General features: G+C 46.8%; 1 protein-coding gene across 3 annotated transcripts; it reads left to right on the forward strand.

Annotated features, from left to right (window-relative positions):
• Positions 1–259: 259 nt before the first annotated feature.
• Positions 260–14,833, forward strand: FBXO21 (F-box protein 21). 3 transcript variants are annotated; one of them, XM_015878211.1, is made up of 12 exons: positions 260–447; positions 2,065–2,200; positions 3,073–3,167; positions 5,129–5,250; positions 6,553–6,699; positions 7,310–7,443; positions 7,651–7,787; positions 8,584–8,760; positions 9,532–9,664; positions 11,978–12,168; positions 13,102–13,259; positions 14,206–14,833. In XM_015878211.1, exons 1-12 carry the CDS (start codon positions 266–268, stop codon positions 14,382–14,384), a joined length of 1,791 nt encoding a protein of 596 aa, XP_015733697.1. In that variant the 5' UTR covers positions 260–265; the 3' UTR covers positions 14,385–14,833. The 3 variants fall into 3 exon arrangements, with proteins under 3 accessions (XP_015733697.1, XP_015733699.1, XP_015733698.2); XM_015878213.2 differs by lacking the exon at positions 260–447 and adding an exon at positions 613–633; XM_015878212.2 differs by lacking the exon at positions 260–447 and adding an exon at positions 614–654.
• Positions 14,834–15,366: the final 533 nt, after the last annotated feature.

Genomic DNA, 15,366 nt, shown 5'->3' on the forward strand with positions numbered 1-15,366 from the left:
TCACCTCAGGTATTACCACAGCCATGGGGAGCATCACCTCAGCACTGCCACACACCATGGCGGTAACCAGTCTCTCTCCCCCGGTTCCCTGCCCATCCCCACACGCCGTCCCCTCGCAGTATCATCTGCCCAGCCCTCCCTTAGCCGAAATCTCCCGTCCTATAGCGGCTCTCGTCGAGGGGCGGCACTTGGCACCGGAAGCGGCGGTTCGCGTTGCTCCGTGCCCCCTCCCCGCCGCAGGGGGGCGCTCAGGTAAGCGGCCAAGATGGCGGCGGCCGAGACGGAGCGGTTGTGTCTGACGGACCTGCCGGGCGAGCTGCTGGAGCTCATCCTGTGCTGCGACGTGCTGGGCGCTGCCGACATCGGGCGGGTTGCGTGCACCTGCCGGCGGCTGCGGGACGCCTGTCAGCCCCGCGGCAAGGTGTGGAGGGAGCGCTTCCGCCTCAGGTGGGCAGCGCGGGGCGGGGGGCGCCGGGCGGGCCCTGTCGGCGGGGCGGGCCTTGCACTGCGGCCTGCGGCCATGGCTGGGCACGGAGCGGCACAGCGCGGGGTTTAGCGGTGATCCGACCCGGCCCTCGGGGCTGGTTTGATGCTTCAGGGCTCGGTTCACCCCGCAGGCCGCTGTAGGATGCTGTGTGTAATCTATATGCTTCAGTATGTAGAGGGGATGGAAAAGGGGCAGGCTCTGCGGCAGGGTGTGTGTGATTAGATAAGGGGCAGTGGCTTCAGACTGAAAGAGGGGAATTTTAAGTTGGACTTAAGGAAAGAGTTTTCTTTTTACAATAAGAGTGCTGGGGCACTGCACGGACTGCATGCACAGATGGATGCCCCATCCCTGCTGACACTCGGAGCCATGGGATGGAGCTGTGAGCACCTGAGCATCTATAGTTGTCCCTGTTAGGGGCTGGATCAGGTCGCCTTTAAAAGTCCATTCCACTTTTGGAGATCCCACGTTCCCCCCATTCCTGAAGCAAACCTGAATGTTTTTGTACAAGTGGTTGAGATCCACCAGCTGGAATTGAGCACGATCAGCACGTGTGGCTGCTCTCTGATAGCAGAGCTGTTGGCAGGAGTCTGCACGTTAGCCTTGCTGTCCTGGTTGGGTTCCATCTTGCATAATTACGTTTTATCTTCCTAAAACTGTCGGTATAATTTCAACCCCCCCAAATCCTTCTTTCTTCTCCTAAAATAAATGTTTGTAATTGTTGTTTCAGTGATAGGTGACCAGCTAGGGATCCATCAGGAGAAAGGTTATGGCATAATATAGGGCTGTTTGATTAGTCTTTGAGTTGAGCTGTGTGGCTGCGATGCAGTGTGGCTTTATGATTAACAGGTAGTAACAAACCTGCTGTGTGTGGATGGACACATCTTTGCCTTCTGGTGGGTAGCTGGGTTTTTTGTGTGTTCATTTTGTTTTCCTGTGTGTAGATATGGATATATTTCTTATGTTAACATTGAAGTGCAAAGTCATCCAGCTGTCACTATTTGAGTTCTCTGCTGCCTTCCAGTAGATGCTGCCACCAACAAGGGTGATAGAAGGAGCTTGGATTTTGTACATCCTTTTAATTAGGCCCACAAGGGTAGGAGGGAGAATGGAGGACAGTGAGTTCTTGTTGTTAGATGACAGGTTAGCTTTAATGTCTTTAGAAGACACGGCAAGCTTTCTTTTATAATAAAACTCAGCATCTGTTTTGCTGATGTGAAACTTGTATTTATATTGGAAAGCTCCAGAGGGAACCACAGAAGTGTTTAGCATATTTAAATACCAAAATAACTGGATTATGAACCTTTTGAAGATTTCCTGTTAACATTTGCTGTTCATAGGCTGCAGGAGAGCTTACTTTTAAAATATCCAACAGTATTCAGTTGAGATCCTTTGTGTTTATGCTTTGATGCTTGAATTGATCACTGGATTCATTTATACAATTACACTTAAGGTTGCATTATCTCTTGGCAGCATCTTAGCTCTTCAATTCTTGTCATTACAGTAAGCAGCATTTTACAGTCCTGGGTGCTATCAGCGATGCTGAAACACTAAACGCATTTACTTGTCTTGCTGTACAGGTGGCCGTCACTACTGAAGTACTACAGCCACAAAGACAGCGTTAGCTGGCTTGAAGAATACAAAGCACGGCACAATGCTGGCCTAGAAGCCCAGAGAATTGTAGCTTCCTTCTCCAAAAGGTTCTTCTCAGAGCATGTAAGTCATCTTTTCTATGTGTGTGGAATAGCCCAGCTGCTTGCTGAGCACTTTCTGGTACTCTGTCTTTCCTCTATCTCCTTTTCTTCTCTGTGGTCAGAGAATTCTTACTGCTTCACCTGATGTAAGAGCTCCAGGCCAGCAGCCAAAATGAGACAGACGGTCCAAAATCCAAAGGTGCAAATTACAAGAGCCCAAAGCTCACCCTGCAGGTTGTGTACAGCTGTTGCTGAGAATCTTGCTGTGGCTTGAAAAGCTCTTTGCGCATCGCTGCGTGTTCAGAGCTCTGGAAACTCAGCAACTTCTGAAGGGCTGATAGTTGTCCCTGCACATGCCACAGCCTGCGTGTTTATCTCGCTGCAGGCCTTGTGCAAGGATTTGTTCTTCTGGGAGCTGTCAGGAGTGATTTGAAAGCAGGTCAAATGCACATTAGGTTCCCTGAGTTGGAAAGCATGTTGTTCAAGTTCGTTACCTAACCATGGCATCAACATGCCTTTGTGTCTTATGTAAAAAGTAGAGATTTGGTCCCTCAGAGAGATTTATCTGCACGCAGACCTGTGGTTATTCCATTGTCTGTTGGTGGCTGTGGGTTTTGTCCAGCTGTACGATTTGAGTGAACCTGCAGGAGCCCTGAGTGCTGTAGTAGTTAGCTCTGCTTGCTCTAGGTTGCTCCTTAATTTGTCAGTGTATCTTTGTTAATGAATCAGTGGAGTGGAGGCCATGAGGGGCAGCTTTCTGAGCTGAATACTCCTTAGATCTTAAAAGATGTATTAAAAAAATCAAGCAAAATTGGTTTTGAAACATGCTATGGAATAATGTTGCTTAGGAAAGAATCTCTTGTGCTCTCCATAATTCAGCGTCTAATTTTACAGGTTCCCTGCGATGGATTCAGTGACATTGAGACTCTTGGGTGCCCCAGTCACTTTTTTGAGGATGAGCTGATGTGTATCCTTAACATGGAAGGCAGGTAAGGAAGAGCAGGAGGGATTAGAAGTGGAGGGAGTTCTCTCCTTTCACTGATTAAAAGAGAATGATACTGTGGGGAATGCCTGGTGCCCCAGGAGGAAACCATGTAAACTACTCCACAAGAAGGAGGTCCTCTGGCTTTTGTTGCTTGCTTCTTTGCAGGTTCACAACATCTGTCAGTATGCATTTCATGTACCTTCTTTCCTGCAGTGGTTTTGGCTTAAGGGGTTCTCATACCCACATTCCTTTTTTTGTTATGTTTTTGTTTAAACTTGGATCAATTTGCTGCACTGAATTGCAGGATGCCCCCACAGCACAGCAGGGAGCAGAAACGTTTCAGTGTGGATTGCCACTGTAAAGCCCTGCATCAGAATATCACAGCTATTTAACCTCTTCTTGTTGCCTTTCTTAGCCATAGTAGCTACGTGCCATTTTTATCCCCAAACAAACAGCTGAGTTTAATTGAGCTGCTGCAAAATTTGCTGTTCTGTAAATTATTTAGACAGGTGAAATGAAACTTGTAGTTCATTTCTGCCTGGGTGTTCTCATTGCCGTGATTAACACTGAGCAAGATGAATAAGTCACTGGTTTACTTGAAGGTTTTTCTGCTGGGAGCATATAAACCATGCTGGTTTTGCTGTGATACAAAGCAGCAATAGATTTGCCTTAATGGGCTCTAATAGCCTTGATTAAAGGGGCTATTAGTAGAGCTTGGAAAAAACAAAACTGGCGTGACAATCATCTCATTTTTTTTTTGCTTTTTCACATCCATTTTATTACCTTCTCTATTTGAACTGGGACTAAACATCTCTCATTTGACAACTGGTTAAAAAGCTTTTGAGCTCTTGCACTGGCCAAATGCCTCCCTGTAAAGCAGAATTGATGCTAATTACACCCTGATTAAGCTGTGGTTGTTGCCATTCAGGAGCATTAGGCTAAATCATTTCTCTGGAAGATAGCCCAGTAAAACAGTTGTCCCTTTTGAGCTTCCCAATTTATTGGAAGAGGGTGAGATGTTATGAGGTTTGATTGTTCTCCTGTTCAGTGGGATGGATAAGGCTGATTTGACCTGCAATCTGGAAGAGAGAAAACACAAATGGGGAAAGAGTTACTTTGCTAAGAGAGGAAGCTGGACTTGTTTCATAAACATGGCACAGGTAGAGCCTGGGAGTCAGTTGAATCCTCCCTTGTTTTCTGGGGGGAAGGCAGGGCTTCGTGCCATTCCTGACTGTTCGGTGTAGCAGCGCTAGGTGAAGCCCTGGGTTGCACATTACTGAAGGCCAGCTGTTGCTCAGGTGCGTGGGATTTGGATGCCTCCAAGTTGGCCAGTCAGTCTTACTTCAGGTGACCTTCAAACCTTACCCAGATAGCAAGTGACTCTGTCCCTGCTTCTTGGCCATTCTGCCTTCACTTGCTGATTTCAAAAGTGAAGAGATTTTACTGTGAAAGCTGTAAGGTTTTGGGCTGTGTGATGTACAGGCCAGTGCTGATCTCTTCCAGGCTTCTCTGAGTAACAGGGTTGTTTTCTCTGGCAATTACTTTTCTGAATACTAGTGGACATGCATCCATGTTTTTCATCAGTGAGAGGCAATTTTAACATTGCATTCTGGAAGGATTTAGAGCCATAGGATAATGTTTTATGAATAAAATATAGGATTTTCATCAGATATTCCTGAGCTGCTTTAATCAGGATCTGTATTATCTCTCGTAGCGCTGTATCTACTATCCTAGTGGATGAAAGTTGGAGATGATAACAGGAGCAATATGTTGTGCATGTTGTAAGTTGCGTTTCTTCTCATGATGAATTTGCTTTTACCTCTTTGATGACTGTGGCATCATCAGTCTAGTTTAGAAAAGCAGTGATAACATTTAGATTTGTCTTCATTAGGGAGGTTATATCAAATACTTGTGCACAAAGTGCTTGTTTAGGGGCAATACAACTTTTTGTATTTGAATGTGCAGGAAAGGTCTCACCTGGAAGTACTATGCAAAGAAAATACTATACTTCCTCCGGCAACAGAATATATTGAAGAATCTGAAGGAGTATCTCCAGCGCCCTGCTGACCAGCAGTCGTTTCTAGAGGGTAAGTCCTTGGCAAAAGTCCCATGCAGAGCACTTAGAAGCTTTCCATCGTTGTTATTTAATTCAGAGAGAGGCTTCCTTGCTTATATTTCTGTTAGTGACAAATCAGAGTTAGGGTGTGCTGGGTGGTGGATGGAAGTCTAGTGATGTGATGGGAAGGCTCATGCACACTGTAATGAAGAAACAAAAGGCTGTACTGCAGCTTGTATCCTCAGTTTGTTGGAATATGCTCTGCTTTAAGCTTTCTATGGAGAAAACCATCTTTGGAATGAGATGAAATATACCGGTGTCTGGAGAAGCGTCCCTTACTCTTAATATGTACCTCAAAATATCGTAGGAGAGGTTCTGTAGCACCAGATGTGGTTCTTGTTGGTGGCAGTACTTTGAGGAAAGGATTGTGCAAGAAGAAAAAGCCAAGGATGGCCTTTTCTGGAAGATAGTTAACTGTGAAGTTAATCATGTGAGCCATGAATACATGTGTTTGTCTGCCATACAAGTGCAGTTACTTCTGGGAAGCTTTGCTTTGTCAGAATGGGAAGCATTAGGGGAGAAGATGCAGCTTGGAGACCTGTTAAGATTCTGCCTTTTGTGGAGGTGCTAATGGTAGCCCTGTAGGAAGCTGAAGGAGGCATGATCAGTACAAAACTCTTGCAGTTAAATACGGTTGATTCCAGAAGTTGAGCAATACAGGGGCTTTGGAAAGATTGTTCTTGATGGATAAGATGACAAGGAGAAGATTCTGCAAAGGGCTATTTGTTCTTTTTTAGGCAGAAGTTTGACATAAGAGGGTTGGGCAGCAGAAAAACGACAGTCTCTTCTGTTGTAGTGGATTTCTGACATGAAGATGGAGAGTGGGCATGGGAAGATGAATGTAGCCGAGAGGGATCAATGAGCAAGAATGATGACAACTGAGGATGGGGCTGGAAGAAATCAGAACCGATGTGGAGCGAAGTTGAGATTGTGTGGGGCTCTGAATAAGAAGCATTATGAGTTGGGAGGATGCCAGTGAGACAGGAGTTGGCTGGTTAAGCAAGGCTGGTCTATCAGCTACCTGCTCCGTGTACAAATTAATGCTTTTCCTTTCGGGATGGTGGACTGGGGACTTCAACTGGTGTTTATCACTGTCAGCTTTGTTCTTTGCATTTTGTGATAAATCCCATATAGAAAACTGAGCCTGAAAAAGAAAGCTATTGTGTTCTGCTGCAATTGTTTGCTGTATGCCATAGGCCTGGAACTTTGAGTAGCACAAACCAACCCGAGAGAAGACTGAAGTCCTGTTTCTTATATAGTTTGTTTTTTCCAGGTGCTGTTTTAATTGACCAATACTGTAATCCACTGTCAGACATCTGCTTAAAAAGCGTCCAGGCGCAGGTGGATGAGATCACAGACAAAGTGCGCAAAGTTGTCCGGACAAAAAATCCCAGGCACCCCAGCGTGGCTTCCAAGGCAGGTACTGTACAGAAATGTTTGACTGCAGAGCGTTTCTTCTTCTATATACAGATGAGGTGAAACAGCTGTTGGATTATTGCAGCTTTAAGTCATTTAAGCTTTGTCGTTCCTCATCCTGCTGAAGCATATTCTGACATTTGCTTATACCCTTGTTGAGACAACAGCTGTTTGTTCAGAAACGCAATTAGCCCAGGCTTGGCTGTCCATATGATGCTGTTTAGGCAAAAAGAATTGGTTAGTGGCAGGATTTTTTTCCCCATATGCCCCTGCAGTCTTAAGTAGTTGTGATGCTTGTAACTCAGCTGTGGGACACAGGGAGTCAGCTTTCTTTCTCTGTGAGTCTGAGAAAGCAGCAGTAAAAAAAAGGTTTGTGCTTTAACATCTGCTACCATCGGGCAGAGTGTTAGTCCTTTTATAAGGAGTTTTATAAGCATTGGTCTGATCTGTCTTTCAAAGAGAGAATGAGTGGTCTGTCTGTCTTCGTACCTCCAGTCTTTTGACTACTTGAATCTGCATCTTGTGTTCCCAATGCACACAAGAATTTTGGTGCAAAGTTCAGTATGTAAAAGTGAAGGACCCCTGTGTTCTTATTGCTCTACCTGTGTTTTTAGGAGAGGTCCTGATTCCAGAAGTGGAGCTTCAGCGGCAGGTACTTGATGCTATGAATTGTGTCCTGTATGAGCAGTTAAAATACAAAGGAAATGAACTGGATTACTATAACTCCCTGAATTCATACATTCATCAGGTATGTGTTAGGCAAAAGCTGAGGGACTGCAAAGCTTGGTGCATTCTTTGTGGTGTTTGATTTAAGTGTAGCCAGACAAATAATTCTGTCTCTGGAGTTATGGATGGATATATCATGTTTTAGTGCTTATTCTGTCAAGTTGGTGTGAAATCAAACCTTGGTGTTTGCTTTGTTTTTCTTCATACATCTCGCATTTTTGTCCCTCAGGTTTTGATCCGCAGAACAGGAATTCCAATCAGTTTGTCTGTGCTGTATTTGACCATTGCCAGGCAGCTGGGAGTCAAACTTGAACCAGTCAACTTCCCTAGTCACTTTCTGCTGCGATGGTGTCAAGGAAAAGAAGGGTAAGTGATCTGCTGGACTTCAGAGTTTTATCCTCAGTTATAAATGCCAGAAGGAGTTTACAGCTACAGACCTACACCAGAATGTTTGAGTGTTTTCCATCTTAATTATGAGCTGTAAGGAAGATGAGTTCTCTAAAGAAACTTTCCTAGACCTCAGTTCTGCCTTTACTGAGAAGTAGCATTGCCTGGATGTGAAGTAATAGTAGCCACGAGATCATGATTCCCATATTAAGATTACAAAAAGATGAAAAGAAGAAAGAAGGTGCTGATTTCACATAACCCTTCATACAGAACAGCTTCTAGAGGCCTCTGCTTCTGCACACTCAGTTAATTCTCCGAGTCAGTGCAGCATACAGCTTTGATCAACCAGATCATGATCAATGTACAGAAATCTGTATTTTGTGAAGGATTTTGGCAGTCCAGTTCAGAGCAGTGGTTTCCCCTTTTGGCACTAGACTTCAGCTGCCATACGTGTGCTTTCTGTTACGTGTTCCAGTGCAGCATCATAATGTAGTATGGCAATAAATACAGCAAATCTGAAGATATCTGAAGGGAGCAGCTGAGGTGACAGAGTGAAAATGGCCACCCAGTTTCTGTGTCTTTTCCCATATAAATTTAGCTGAAGAGGAATCTAGGAAGGAAGAGAAGGCAGCAGGTAATCTCCTTTTAGGAAGGAGTTGAGATATAAATGTCACTTGGCTTTTTAAAAATAATCTTGAAAGCTCTGAAAGGAGAACAGAAAAGGGTAATCCTGCTTTACCGTGAGACCCATCCTAACACTCTGATGTCTTACTAGAAGCACAGATATCTTTGATTACACCTACATTGATGCCTTTGGGAAGGGGAAGCGGCTGACGGTGAAGGAGTGTGAATACCTCATAGGCCACCACGTGACAGAGGAGTTCTATGGGGTGGTGACTTCAAAGGAGGTCCTGCAGCGTATGGTGGGAAATCTCCTCAACCTGGGCAAGAGGTGAGTTGTCACGGAGCCACGTGGCCTGTGGGGAAGAGGGGCCCATGGTGTGCTGGCTGCCTGTCCAGTACATGTGTGTCACTGTGCTTGAGTGAGTGCTTTAAAACAGCATCAGTCACACCAGGCAGTCTTGAAAACTCTGGGTGTCACATCACAATGTCTGGTTGCTTTTAATTGTGTGCAGCAGCATTGCATGGAAGCAAGAATATTTAGTGAGGCCATTTTCACTCAAGGAAATGGACAGGGGTTTGTTTTTTCCTGTGTGTAAAGCAGACAGGAGCTGTTCTCTTTAGAGCAGAGATGTTCGTTACAAGCAGGTATGTGTCACCCAAGTGCTTAATGAGCAGTTACAAAGGGATTGTAACTGAACATGCAAAGATCTGTTGTTATTTTCACATCTCCCTGATAATCACTTTCCCAAACAGCATTAGACAGGAGTCACAGAGTAGAGGGATTGCTTGAGGTGTAATTTAGCAAGGGGAACAGAGGGAGATTTCTGAAGGTAATGACTTGGAGAATGAATTCTCTGAGCAGGGCTATTTGGCCAAGCAGAGTACTGGTAAAAGGGGGAGGGTAAAGGCTGACTTTCAGCTGTGTGGCTTTTCTCCTGAGCAGGCTGTTGGGTGTGATGTGTGCCAGCCTGGAGTCACTTGCTGAGTGAGCACACTGGTACCTGTTGCATCGTTTTTGGTGACTATCCCTGTAAACCAGAGTTGTAGGGATAGGAAATGAAGAGCTAGCCTTACAATTGAGTTTCTTTTTTGCTGGCAGAGAAAGCACTGATCAGTCTTATCAACTCTTGAGAGACTCGTTGGATCTGTACCTGGCCATGTATCCGGACAATGTGCAGCATCTAATGCTCCAGGCTAGGTTATACTTCCACCTGGGAATCTGGCCAGAAAAGGTACCTCGGCACTCGGTCGTATGTTTTCTGGTAGGGTAAGCGTTATTAACACCAGTCTATTGATTTCTTTAGACTACATCAGCTTGCATTACAGTCTGCTACAAGTTGTTTCTGTAATGAACACAATTGAACGAGTTATCACATTTCAGAGAATCAATTCCTACTACATGAAGCAGGGAAAGAGGATGATTCTTGCCTTAGGGGAGAGCTGTATGCAGCCTCGGGTCTGAGTCATAAATGGTGATTTACTGCCTGAGTCTGATGGTTTGTCTTAAAACCAGTACTTTGGGCTATAGCTGAGTTACAAGAGTGTTCTGCACCGTGTGCCTCCATCGTGGGGCAGTGCTGGAACTTTTTCAGGACTTATATAAAAGGAACAAAAACCTTATCAGGAAACGTGCAGGTAATTATCTTTTACAAACACAACCAAACCTGTTCTATGAAACCTTTGTTACGCCATCAGTGGCTCTCATGAAAAATTTTAATATCACCTTCAGCCTTAAGGAATCTTATGAATGTGGGAAAGGTGGGACAGCAGTATTTCTTCTAATGTGTCACTACAGCAAAGAGGAGTTCCGTAATCAGAACTGCCTGTGCTGCTTTAGTGAACGTCACTTGCTTGAGCAGTGCCTGTGCTGTACCTGATTATTAGTTGTGGGTTGAGGTGGCAGAAATATTGCTGGACAGCTGAGCAGAAGGCTCAGTTCTTACCTGCAGATTAACCGAGGCAAATGATTGCTGAGGAGAGAAGGTGCCTTCCTTTTGAAGATTGAATTGTGCTAAGTCTGCTGTTCATATCTTATGGCAACAAAAGTTTTAGGGTTCCCATGGAAAAAGAAGCCCAGCTGTGCACAGTGGGACTGGCTGAGCTGCAAAGGCAAACATACATAAATAGAGTACAGATAGATCATCTCCTTTCCAGCACTCAGCTGTGTGTGAAGCACGTGGTGTTTAAGTAGTTGCATTGTGCTGCCCTTAGGACAAATAGCAAACCCCAATGGCTGCCTTTTACATGTAATCTCTGCACCACGTTGCCAGATGGAACGACAGCATACAGCTCTGTTTTTTTCCTGTGGTGTCCTCATGTATCCCATCTTTCCAGGCAGTCATATGGAACTCCAGGGAACCATGAAGGTCTGACAGAGCAGAGCAGAACATACCAGATTTCATAGAGGCTGGGAATGCCCCATCTCTGGAGGCGTTCAAGGCCAGGCTGATGGGGCCCTGGGCAGCCTGATTGTGCTGGCTGGCAGCCCTGCCCATAGCACAGGGGTTGTAACTAGATGGTCTTTAGGGCCCCCTCCAACCCAAGCCATTCAGTGAGAAATAAGATGGTCAGGAATCCAGGGCAGTTACAGACACCACGCTAAACCTTTCCCTTTCTGTGAGACTTCTCAATTTTCACATCATTCTTCAGGCAGTGAGATGCCAGCCAGTAATTTCAGGAGGCTGTGAAGCCCGAATGGTGTTTCTTCTCATACCTGAGACCTCATCTGTTTTCCTGAACAGATTTTCTTTTCCCCACCATTCGTGCTGAGTAGCCAAAGCTGGATATATTGGCCGACAAGCTTTGATCAGTCCCCAGGTGCTGAGGGCTGTCGGAGTTTGGAATTGATGTTGGGGCTGATGTATCTGCCTTTTTCCAACCTGTTTAGACAACATTTTTTGTTAAGATCAAGATGCAGGAAGACAGAGCACAGCTTGCATTGCCTGTCTAGCAAATTTGGTGCCAGCTGTTCTGTTTTGGTGCTCTGACAGTGTGCCAGTAGGCTGAGATTTTGGATTTACTTTGGGAGCACTTGTAAAGTTAGCGCCCTATAGTTACAGTGAGTCAAGCAGGTTTGTCTGTCTCCTGTTCACTGTTTCATGGTGCAGTATTATACAGGTTTCTGCCTTTTTTTTTCTGTGCTGAAGAACTGTTTAAAATCTTTGTCCTCAACTATAGCAGCAGTTATCTGGGATGGCTTCAGTTAGGAGATGAGCAGCAGGGACCCCCTTAGCACCTCAGGAACCTTGCAGTGGTGCCTTTGCCCTGTGATTGCAGGTTGTGCTGCTGCTGGCTTCTATGAGTTAGTTTGAAGCAGTTACATTGCTCAACAGCGCCCTGCCTTGGAAGTGAGCATCTTTACAAGCAGAGGATAGAGCTGTTTGCAGTGACTTCAGACTGAGTGTGAAGGTAGAGCACAGGTTTACAGTCCTCTGTGGTGAATTCTAGGCCTGGGCACTTAGACCCAGCTAACTGGAGAGATAGATCTGTATGTCTGACTGCTGTAGAGTCCTGCTCTGAATGCTTTCACGTTTTGCTTGCTGAAGGTTCTGGACATCCTGCAGCATATTCAGGCCTTGGATCCATCACAGCACGGCGCCGTCGGGTACCTGGTGCAGCACACCCTGGAGCACATTGAGCGTCGGAAGGAGGAGGTGGGACCTGAGGTGAAGCACCGTTCAGATGAGAAGCACAAAGAGGTCTGCTTCTCAATTGGGTTGATTATGAAACACAAGAGGTGAGCTCTTCAGGAGATCCCCTGTATTACCTGGAGTCCTCACTGTAACAATGTGCAGAAGTGTTTGTTCTGGTAGCAGTGAGATGCGGTTTTGTCAGCCCAGGAGAAACCTGGAGCACAGAATGCCTGGCACACGTGTCTGTGCTGCATGTCCTCTCAGAAAGTGGGAGCAGGTCTGTGTGTCCTTTAAGGGAGCAGGCGCTGCTGTGTGCTTGCAGGGAGCTTTGTGAGCTGCTGTGTGAGTCATCGTGTAGCACAGATAACATTTCCACAGTCCGTAGCTCTTGAAGAAACATCAGTAATCAGTTAATGAGGAACTGTGGAACAGAATCGATTTCCAAAGAGATGAGATTACTAAGACAGCTTATGAATCTTGTGCTATTATTACCCGCTCCTCCTGCATTGCACAGAGGCTTTGTGTTCCTGCCTGTACAACTGTGCCAGAATGACAAGCTAGTTCTGTTTCTTCAGCCATTTCTCCATCTCAGCAAGACGTCTGGAGCTGATTTTAAGGGTGTCAGCAGTGTTGGTTGTGGTACCTCACAATTAATCATATGAATATTCTGAAAGCAGTGCTGGCTTTGTTCCTGGAAGTTCAGTATTAGGACTGTCACGTCTGTGTATGGGAACAGAAAGTGGCTGGTTCCCCTCCCTGTTCCCAGTTTCCTGTTCTCCTGCTTGTTGATATCCCAGCCTCTTTCCCATCCTCATTCTCATTCAGATTTGCCTTTCCTTTGTCCTCAGCTGTTTGTTGCTGTCTGCTTATGGAGTCATTTCCCCCCTCTCAAAACACAAACAGGTTGTTCATGTTCATTTTCCTCTCTTTGCTCTTGCCTACTCACAGGGATCCTCTGTCCCATTTGTGCTGTATTAGCCTTGGTTAAACGACCTGTGGAGTTTTCTCAGTCTTTGCTGTGAATTCTCTTTCATCAGGTATGGCTACAACTGTGTGATTTATGGCTGGGATCCCGCCTGCATGATGGGACACGAATGGATCAGAAATATGAATGTCCACAGCCTCCCCCACGGCCCCCACCAGCCCTTCTACAACGTGCTGGTGGAAGATGGCTCTTGCAGATACGCTGCTCAAGGTGAGCAGGAGCCTCCTGTGCTTACTGGTCACAGGTGCTTAAGGGAACAGCTCTTTCAAGCAGCAGGTGCAAAGTGTAAGTTATAATGGAAGTAGGAAAGAAAATGCTGTTGAATTGGTGGCAGGCTTCTTGCTGTCAGGTGAAACCAGCGCTGCAAGGATTGAGTGTGAAGGACCACATCTTTGAGAGCTCTTGTTGCTATAGAAATAAGTCCGTGTTGGACACAGTGTGTTGGATTTTCAACTTCTTTCTGAAGTTTGGGATTCTGTAAGCAGCTCTCAGTGATATTCCAGCCGTGCTTTGGGCAGGACCTGGGAATGCAGTGAGAGAACACACGAACGTTGCTCATCAGGGCTGGGTTGTGAACTGCTTTACCTGCGTGTGCCCAGATACCGGGGAGCACAGACAGCAATGGAGCCCAGTGCCATCCCTGGGAAGAATGGGGCTGGAGTGAATGCCAAGAGGTGTGTGTGTGTGTGGGGGGGGGGAAACCAAAACAGCTCTACCTTGGTAGGTTTAAAGTGCAGGTGTTTCTTATATGGAGGACCCAGTGTGCTGCAGCCCTTATTAGAATGATTTGGCCTCGTTACGAGTCATTTATATATATATATATATACATGTAGTGTGCCATGGATTCACCTTAAACTGTGCACCTCAGTGGAAATGAACATGGCAATCACCTGCAGCACTTCTGGAGCTGAGTCATCTCTTAGGGTTGTTGTTTTTTTCCCCTCTAGTTGTTTATAAACAAGTATAATGAGCTCTGATTACAGCAGACTCACAGTGCACTTCAGCTGAGCTGTAGGTTGCTATTATTTGTGGCATGCAGCAGTTGTGCTGTGGATGGGGGGAGCTGAGGGGCTTATCTTTGCTGAGGTGTCACTGCCCATATGCAGGACGCCTTGTTTTGCCTTGTGGTGGAACTGACCCGCTCTCTGTCCTGCAGAGAACCTGGAGCACAACTCGGAGCCTCGTGAGATCCCACACCCCGACATCGGCCGCTACTTCTCTGAGTTCACTGGCACTCACTACCTGGCCAACACTGAGCTGGAGATCCGGTACCCGGAGGACCTGCAGCTGACGTGTGCCACAGTGCAGAAGATCTACAGCTCCGGCAAGGAGTGAATGGCAGCAGCATCGCGAGGATGGACGCAGAACAGAGTGTAGCTTTACCCTCTTTGCAAACCTTGCCCAGAGGGGGCAAGTTTGGTGACAATCCTTTGGCTTAATGCACTGAAAACTGCATTAAACTTTGTAACCGGTGCTAATGCATCTTTCCGTTGCCTCCCTGCCCGTTCTGGCCCACAGGGATGCTGTGGTATGAGCTGAGGGTCTCACATTGACGGTGGTGCTGAGGAGCGTGTTGTCCTTGGGAACATCTGCCCACAGACTCGTTCTGTGCTTGTCCCGCCTGGAAGGTCGGCGCTGTGAGATCCCTGCTGTGGAGGAACCCCCGTCTTCCAGAGAAGCTGCTTGTCCTGACAGTGTTGTGGGGTTTTTGTTTTGGTTGTGATTTAATTTTCTTAACGTATATCTCACGCAGATGATAGTTTTTAAAGCCTGACGTTCCACTCTGTCTGCTCCAGTCTCAATTTGTGGGAAGCTGCTTCACCTCCATATTCTGGTCATTCACAGAGCTGTTCTAGTTCTGACCATCCTCACAGGCCCGGGGAGGAGCCCAGGGAGCAGCACACTGTCCTAATGCAGGAGCGGAGCTGCTGCTCCCTTACCCTGCCCTGTGTGTGCCATCCCAGGATGGCTCCGACCCACTCAGTGCTGCTTCAGCGCTGTGGGTTCGCAGCCCCTGCTGTGTGTGCTCCTGTCGGTGCTGCTGGCACAGCGGGATGATGGCTGGAAGGCGGCCAGCCTGGAGCTGAATTGCTGATCTGCTGATCGCTGCAGCTCGGAGCCCTTCGGCTGCCGGCAGACGAGGCTGGATGCGGTGCTGGGGGGGCACAGGGGGCACTCAGCCCTTCCGTTCTGGCCACGGGTATCGACTGGGAGAAAGAGCTGCCGAACTGCTCCAGGTTGGGTTGGGATGGAGGTGCCGGTGCCGCCCCCTGGTGGCGGGGCGGTCCCGGGGCGGTGCTGCAGGTTGGGCGGGGCG

Source organism: Coturnix japonica, chromosome 15, assembly GCF_001577835.2.
Source record: "Coturnix japonica isolate 7356 chromosome 15, Coturnix japonica 2.1, whole genome shotgun sequence".
Lineage (NCBI taxonomy): Eukaryota > Metazoa > Chordata > Aves > Galliformes > Phasianidae > Coturnix > Coturnix japonica.

Excerpts from the sequence above, each read along its gene's own strand:
- FBXO21 (XM_015878211.1), top strand. The coding sequence starts at position 266 with ATGGCGGCGGCCGAGACGGAGCGGTTGTGTCTGACGGACCTGCCGGGC. Across the intron at positions 2,201-3,072 it reads AAAGGTTCTTCTCAGAGCAT|GTTCCCTGCGATGGATTCAG; the intron begins GTAAGTCATCTT and ends CTAATTTTACAG. Across the intron at positions 13,260-14,205 it reads TTGCAGATACGCTGCTCAAG|AGAACCTGGAGCACAACTCG; the intron begins GTGAGCAGGAGC and ends TCTGTCCTGCAG.